The following is an 8,574-nucleotide window of genomic DNA, read 5'->3' as shown; positions in this document are numbered from 1 at the left end:
TTTCCAGAAAATTTGTAGCACAGTAGATACACTTTTTATACATTCTGTAGATGTCATAGATTCCGATTAACCAACACCAGAATGAGGTAAGAAAAAGGGAAATATCCAGCACAAAAGAAAACACCTGGCCTATGGTAGTAGCAAACCTTTTTCTTTGATGAGTGTCTGCACTTCCTGTTTGACACTGTCATTCCAATGGGTGATATCCACATGCAGGGAATAGTCACAGCAAGCCTTCCCATCACCCCATTCTCGCCACTTCTCATAGGCTTCTATCAGGCTGGACTCTGGTTCAGGGACAACATGGTCAACTGTGAAAAAATGCAGCAAGCTTTAGTGCAACATGAAGACACTGCCTATTTCCCACTGTCCTATCTGGAGGAGATTTTGCATCAGCAGTCTTTGGGCACTGTTTTCAAAAGGTCTGCTGCCCTCCCACAAGTAACTGAGAATGTGCAAATTTAAAAAGAAAGGATTCTATGGCACCTTAAAGATTAACTGTAGCATAATCTTCCTTGGGCAAGCGCCACGAACACATTCTGATGAAATGAACTCAATTCATAAATACATTTTCACAGATACAATGTCATCACAGATTTCCACATGTTCACCAGGCCTTCGCCAGTAAAAGCACTAAAACTACTCATGACTAAGTGCTAAGTGAAAGTGACTGTATCCTCACTATCCTTTCCATGTGCTCAATACATGGCAAAAAGTATTCATTTTGAAACTAAGTAAACTAAATGAAATCATGTGAAACATCTGTTGTACATTCCATTGCTCCATATGCACACTGCTATTTCATTAAACATGATATTAATGCACAATGGCTTGGAGTCAGTCTAGATTTCTGCAAGAGCAGGAGGCAATATTGCCAATTCCCCCTGCCGTAGATGATCTCCAATTTCCTCCAAGCCATTTCTGGGAGTTTCCTGAACCCCAGAAATAGCATTTCTTGGGGTATTTGGGGCTGCTGTGAGCAGTGTTCCCTCTAAGCTGAGTCAGTGTGAGCCAGCTCACAGATTTTTAGCCTCCGGCTCACACATTTTTTTCTCAGTTCAGGAAGGATGGCTCCAGAGCAAACTAATTTATGCAGCAGCCAAATTGCTCGCTTACAACTTTAATGCCAGCAGCTCACAAAGTAGAATTTTTGCTCACAAGACACTACAGCTTAGAGGGAACATTGGCTGTGAGAGAACAGGCAAAAATCACAAAAAACAAAACACCATGCCGGTGGAAACCTAGGTGGGATACAAGCCTATTGGTTTTTGCAGCTGTGCTATTTGTGTAAGTGGAATTGTGCAAAGTACATTATGCTGTCTGCTCATGTGCAAAGTACATTATGCTGTCTGCTCATGTGCGTAATCCCAGTATCTGCCAGGAGAGATGCCTGTAGACTTTTTTTGTAACTGACCAATATAGCTACTTTCCTGAAATTTGTCATGAAGTCCCCTACCCCTTACCATTCTACAGGACCAAACCACCAAAGTATACTATCTCTCTTAAAATAAATGGCACAAGTGCCTTAGAAACTGGCTAAGTAAATGCTACTTCATAGCTTCTTAGGCATTGCTGTCAATGCCTAATGAAAAGAGAACCATCAAACATTATTTCAATTCCCATCTAGGCAAATTCTGTGCATGTAAGCATACAAAAAATGTGGAGAGAGTGGAGTGTAAGAGGGTATAAGGATACTGGGGATGGGTTTAGCAATGGAACTAGAATTTGGGAAGAAATAGGAATATTTTAGAAGACCCTTCATTAATCCAGAGTTTGCAACTCACATATGTCTACCATAATGAAGAAATTATATCCAGTACTTTGCATCTTAATGTCTGTAATTTCCCAGATACATGTCTGTAATTTCTCAGATACACTGAAAGTGCATTTACCAGAAGAAGGAGAAGGAGAAAGAACTAAGGCACTGTGATGCTGCAAATTAATAGTTCTGGCACTGTACCAGGTGCTTTTAGCAAGCTGCTGCTGAGAAGCGAGCAGGAAGAAGTAGGCCTTTCCCTCCTTCTCATCTCTCACTGCCATCCATTACACACACACCCCAAAAAAACTAAGACACAGCCTAATGTACCTTTTTATTGCACCTGATGTAATCCTCAACTTCTATTGCAGCTATTTCATGTAACTGACACTGCGGCGCATACTGCAGGTCTTTCAGCCAACAATGGAAAGGGAGGAGCAGGAAGAAAGAAAACTAAAGTTTTCAGCCCACTGCATCCATACTTGCAACTTGTTCTAAAACACTCATCTGAATAAAACCACAGGAAACATGCAAGCAGGACTGCTAAACTGGTATAGTGGTTGAACTAGGATTTGAGAAGCTTGGACCAGTCACATGCTCTCAGCCTAATCTATCTTGCAGGGCTGTTGTGAGGATAAAATGGACGTGAGAATGATGTTAGCTGCTTTGGGTGGGGTATAAATGAGGTAAGTAAATAATAATAAATAATCAAAAGCAATATCTAAAATGGGCCTAGAATTTCCGTTTTGTTGTATTTACCCTCAAGTATGTTGAGAGATCATTCTCTCTTCTTTGAGGCACTTGGGTAGGGTGCCACATTTTTTTGAAACAATAATTGTAGCAAATATATTCTTTGTTAAGCACCTTGGAACAAGTGTGGAAACCGTGATACAGGGTATATATACAGGGTTAATGTGACTTGCAAATATGCATGGCCTTCACATCTTCAGCACAAAAGCAAGGCTAAAGTTAGTGAAACCCCACAGCATCATAATAATGAAACTAATCCAACCTAGAGTTCTTGCAACAACAACAACAAAAATAAAAGTTTTTTCAGGAGGGAAACCAAACTAAAAATGTGCTTCCCATGGCGGTTGCAATACAAACAGCTCTAAGACAAACCCACTTACAGTTTTACTGAAGTTTGTTTGCCATAGTGACAAATGAAATTAATACCACTTCAAAAGTTACACATTTTCTACCTTCAGCTCCACCTATCACATACGCAGCGTTCAAGCCTTTTTAAACAACATTTCACAAAACAGTATAGAATAACTCACTGTGCTACCAGTTCAAATCATTCATTACTAAAATAACAACTTCATTATTATATCAATGGTATAGCTGCGGTGGCTCAAGTGGTTAAGACGCTGAACTGCAGGCTGTGGAAGGTCGGTAGTTCAGCAGTTCGAGACCCGGGTGCTGCATGACGGAGTGAGCTTCCATCTCTAGTTCCAGCTCCTGCCAACCTAGCAGTTCGAAAGCAAGAAATTGCAAGTAGATAAATAGGTACCACTTCAGTGGGAAGGTAACAGCGTTCCATGCGCCTTGGTGTTTAGTCATGCCGGCCACATGACCACGGAAACGTCTTCAGACAGCGCTGGCTCTTCGGCTTGGAAACGGAGCACCGCAACCCTAGAGTCGGATTCGACTGGCTTTCGAGCAAGGGAACCTTTACCTATACCTTATACTACTAGTACATAGTTACCAAATGTGGTACTCCTTGTACTTACTAATCATGGTGGTTCCACCTGCCAGGGCTGCTTTTGTCCCTTGGAAGAAGTCATCCACTGCTATCATCCCCTTGTACAGCATCTGCAAGTGAGTGTGGACATCTATTCCTCCAGGTATTACCATCCTACCACTGGCTTCTATGGTCTTCACTCCTCCTGGAACTATTAAGTTATCGCCAATTTGCCTGATTAAATAGTAACAGAAAAGAGTCAGTCAAAATGGTGAACCTGTTACAGCACAGAATATGTTCCACTTAAGGACAAATGTCCCATTAGCCATAACAGTGTACACACTGGTTTAAGCAATTTTCTTAAAAGCAGATTGATTAATAGTGGATATATGCATAAGCAAAACCAGAATCTTTTTTTGGTCTAAAAATGAAGGCATTTCCTTGCACTAAATAAATGTGAATGAATTAGAAATGGTCAGGTTGTTAAATGAAGACAGTACTTAACATGTATATTAAACATGTATGTTTTTCCTGTAAAACTTCATCAGTTTCTATACCAAAGTTTCCAAAAGTTTTTGTTAAAAAATTAATTGGCTATTGTCATGAAGGGCTGGGATATAACAAAAAAGCTTTTGAAAATATTTAACCCCACACCTGTACCCATACGTTGACACATCCCATAGTTCTAAAAGCCTTATGGGTAAATGTTCCATGTGACAGCAAAAGATTATGGCATCCCCCGTCACACTATATTTTGTAAAAACAATCCCAACACAGAATCACAGAACTGTTGATAAGGTATGGTTATATCCTAAGACCGAGCTTTACTTGTTGCCAGGGGTCATTTCGTAGAAAAAGAGGTGCAGGAGCCCATTAGCATAACTTATTTGTATATGCCACACCCCCTGATATCACTGGAAGTGTGTCAGAAGGCAACATCCACCGCTCAGGCTCCACTGGACTGTTTTGGATTGCTAGCGTGTGGGGGGGGGGGGAGAACATGCAGATCTGTTCTCGCAGCGGAGGGAGAGCTTGTACCTGAATAAAACTTGGTCTTAAAGGTGCCACTAGACTGTTTTGGACCGGGGGCCTGGGGGGGGGGTGCTCTGCAGCATACCTGGCTGCTTCTTGCTCTGACTGAGGGATGCTGGGAGCAGGGGGTGGGGCTTGTTGCATGTGCCCGCCCTCTGGGCTCTTTACTGGCGGAGCTCCGCTCCTGCAGGAAATGACCCCTGCTTGTTGCAAATAAGTCAACTTCCAAACAATGAGAAAACTGCTAATGGTCCCTGAGTTTTGCCAGAATTTTGTTGCTCCAATCACTTAAAAAGATCTGCAAAACAAACAAAAGTTTTGCCTGGGAATTTACAAAGAATCTGCTATGTATTTGAAACCTGAGCCCACAATTATAACAGCACATTAATTGTACATAATAACCCCTGAATCTTCTTTCTCTAAACAGGAGGGACTTTCTGCCAAAACGGAACACTGGATTTTTCCTTTTACTCAGAAGTATGGAGGGTATCCTTGACTGATGAATAATTCCTCTCTCTAGGACCAGGAGGCACGGCCAAGCACAGCGTCCTGTGACAACCGCTGGGAGGTACCTTCCTTACCCTGAAGCAGAAAACTACTGGTAAGCAACCCAATACCAGGAAGAACTCATAGAAACTCTGGAACTAATTTCTCCACTCCAGAGGCATAAATGGTTGAACATCAGCCAAGTCTAATGAAATAAATAAATAAACAAGTATATACAGAAGATCATGTGCAGAAAATAAATTACAGGTACAAGAGGAAAAACCAAATGAAATGCACTACATCTTAACTGGCAATTGTGATAATCTCCTCTTTAAGAAGTCATCCATGTGGTGAGACAAACATGACATCCACACCCCTGAAAAAGAATCATGCCAAATCCAATGTTGCATTCTCACTCAGAGCAGGACCTCTTTAACTGATAAGCAACGCTCCCAATAAGCTGTGGAGTCTCATGAGCCAAAATTCTACTTTGTGAGCTACTGGCATTAAAGTTGTGAGCGAGCGATTTGGCTACTGTATAAATTAGTTTGCTCTGGAGCCATCCTTCCTGAGCCAAGACAAAAATGCATGAGCCAGAGACTAAAAAATCATGAGCTAGCTCACACTAACTTAGCTTAGAGGGAACACTGCTGATAATCCAAAAACAGTATTTTTGTCTCAGGACAGTTGATAGCCAATTTTATAATGCCTCACAAACATTGAGAAAATGTTCATACTGGTGCCTTACAAAGGGCTTAAACAGAAGCACTGGTGTTGAATGCTACTGATACAGCTGTTTGTTGATGTTGCCTGGAGTTATTTTCCCCTGTACATTTCATATGCAGTATGGATGTACTTTGAGAGCCACCTTCTGAGGGATACCTTGAACACTTTCTTCCCTTTATTGAGAAGTCACACAGAACAGAAAATCTGTTTTGCTGTAACTGGCAGTCCTATTCCTGCAGATCTTTAGAACCCTATTCATGTCCTGTGGGTGGGAAGTGCCAGGTCTTCTCTTTCTAATGAAGAGGACTCAGGCAAAAGGAGGGAACATTGACCTGAATCCTACGCAATTGACTTTAGACATGAAGGTCTGATGAATTCTTAAAATTACAGTACCCTTATGAAAAGTACATACTCCCTAATGAAATCACAATGAGACAAAGTCTTTAATTGTGAGACTTCTAGAACAGAAGAAAACCACCACAAAAGGAACATTAAAGACATATTTAGGAATCTTCTGCAGAGGCTCAAAGGGAACTTGACGGACAACATATAGCATCCAGGAGGGGCAGCAATGCAGTGGACATTTTAGCAAGGTCAGCCCATCAAGTAACAGTTTCACATTAGGGAACCTGGATAGAATGATGCCATGTGTCCGTGACCAAACTGTTGCCAAGGCCACAGTCTTCCTCCACAATTCGATTCTAGTGTGAAAATTTGAGAGCTGGGAGGTAGACTGGTGTCTTCTTTATGACTGTTTCTTCTTGATATCCTTCACAAAATAATTTGGAAAACATTTGATCCAGTACATGTACCTCTAGTGAATATCTTTTTGTTCCCATTAAGAGTTTTCTGGATCCCATCTTGAGAGTTCTTGTCTGGCAGAAGCAGACACATAGGCAGATCTTGTGTTGGCGCCTGTTCCTTCAGCAGTTTCCACAGTTTTCTGTCTGGGAAATACTCCAAATCCTCTGAGTCAAGAAGCAAATTCCCTACTTCTGATCAAGACTACATGTATGATCTATACAAGACTAAAGCACCTTTTTAGCTGCCTTGGTCTGCTGGGGTGACTTTGTTGCCCTCACTAGTCATGCAAAAAATTGTTCAGTGATTGCAATTTTCATAGTCTTTAAGAGACAACCCCAAATGCATGGACTTATTGAAAGAGATGAGGGGGTTCTGTCTGAGGCATTTCTTTTCTGCAGTGTGAAGCCTTTTCTTTTGGGGCCCTAGAGCAGAGCTCAACACATCCCAGGTGCCAAGTTGCCATGGCACCTAGAAATGTCCTTGCATTGCCTAGTGTTTTCAGCAATGGATTTATTTTTATCTCTCTTAACAATTTTCAGTGAGAATACTAAGGGCTGAAACCAACTAGCTTCTCCACCAATTAAAAATAATGGAAGGGTTTCCCTTTGACCAACAAAAAAGGCTATGTTTAGTATCATGGGACCTGCATGGACAAAAGTCGTGGGGAAGGGTGGTTGTAATAAGGAGAGGAACTGGCCAAGACTGAGTAAAAAAGAGGGTGGATTCAGCCCAAAGCTTATTTAAAATTTTGCATCAGAATAGTTTGCTGTATAAATGTGCACATAATTCTTGTCATTACTGGTTTATAGATAAACTAATTCTATACCAGGGGTGGCCAAACCGTGGCTCAGGAGCCACATGCGGCTCTTTCACACATATTGTGCGGCTCCCAGCAAACAATTAGCAAACAAATATCATTGGACAAATAAATACCATTATCAATATCTGCTTTTACCACTTTTGTTATTATTTTTGGCAGTCTCATTTAATGTTAATAAAAGCAAATTTGCATATTTATCAGTCAAAAAGTGTAATATTTGTTCATGTCTTGCGGCTCCCAAAAATCTGACGTTTATTCCATGTGGCTCTTACGTCAAGCAACTTTGCCCACCCCTGTTCTATACCATTCAGTGGTAGTGGATAAACTCATTTCTTAACCAGTTGCTTTCTATACTGGCTCCAGTATTCACTTAAATGAAGCTTTTTAAAGCAACAATGGAATTATGAGAAATTGGGGAGAAGTTAAGCTAGGGTTAGAACAGTACATTGGTACTTACCTGAAGGTTCTTTCTCTTCAGTGGGGGAGAAGTCATCCAGGAACTGGTTAGGTCACGCCTCTGCTCGCTCGATAGGCTATGCAAATTTCTTTTGTTGCGTGGCTCCTATTGGAGTGGCCTAGGCTGACCTCTCCAGTTATGTCCAAGCCCTGTCCGTGGATTACTCTCATTTTATATCCTTGTTTCCGTCCACGGTAGTTGTATGTTGTGCTGTTGCAGTCCATAGTTTTGCCACCCTGGTCTATTTCTGGCATCCAGTTTGAGTGGGATGTGGGCATCCAGTTTGGGTGGGATGTGGATGACTTCTCCCCCACTGAAGAGAAAGAACCTTCAGGTAAGTACCAATGTACCGTTCTCCTTCAGTGGGGGGAAGTCATCCAGGAACTGGTTAGCTGTACCCAAGCTATTCTTCCGGGGTGGGTGACTAATTCCACTTCATGGTTTTACCGCATTGTTGTTGTTTTAATTACTAACTATTTAGTTATTTATTTTTACGTCTCCAGTATCTGCTGTAAGAACCTTCTGGCAAACGCCGCCTCCGCCGAGGCTGCTTGGTCTATCCTATAAAGTCTCCCACGTGTGGGGAAAAGACTTTCAGGTTGTCTCTCAGCAAATCTCTTCTGCAGTGTCTCGTGTGGAGAAGGCTGCTACCTTGCTGTTGGCCTCATGGGACATGATTTGTTGCCCCTCGTCAACTTTGGAAATACACTGTCTGATCCAATAGGCCAGTGTGTCCTTGGGGACCTTTTGCCTTAATTGGGAGTCCCATATGCCACGAGCAATGCGTCTGACTGTCGAAATACAGCCGT

The 8,574-nt window shown here is 41.8% G+C and overlaps 1 protein-coding gene across 2 annotated transcripts in view; it reads right to left on the bottom strand.

The window, feature by feature from the left end:
- DPYSL3 (dihydropyrimidinase like 3) overlaps nt 1–8,574 on the bottom strand; it is a 118,369-nt gene that overhangs the window by 31,702 nt on the left and 78,093 nt on the right. For both annotated transcript variants that reach the window (XM_015418160.1, XM_015418161.1), the window contains exons 3-4: nt 3,490–3,674; nt 147–311 (exon numbers count right to left, since the gene is read on the bottom strand). In XM_015418160.1, the coding sequence (XP_015273646.1) occupies nt 147–311; nt 3,490–3,674 (350 nt within the window). The remainder of the gene's footprint in view (nt 1–146; nt 312–3,489; nt 3,675–8,574) is intronic.

This window comes from Gekko japonicus, unplaced genomic scaffold (genome assembly GCF_001447785.1).
Source record: "Gekko japonicus isolate JY-2015 unplaced genomic scaffold, Gekko_japonicus_V1.1 scaffold1877, whole genome shotgun sequence".
NCBI classification, from domain to species: domain Eukaryota; kingdom Metazoa; phylum Chordata; class Lepidosauria; order Squamata; family Gekkonidae; genus Gekko; species Gekko japonicus.
This window is presented reverse-complemented; position numbering and strand designations above follow the sequence as displayed.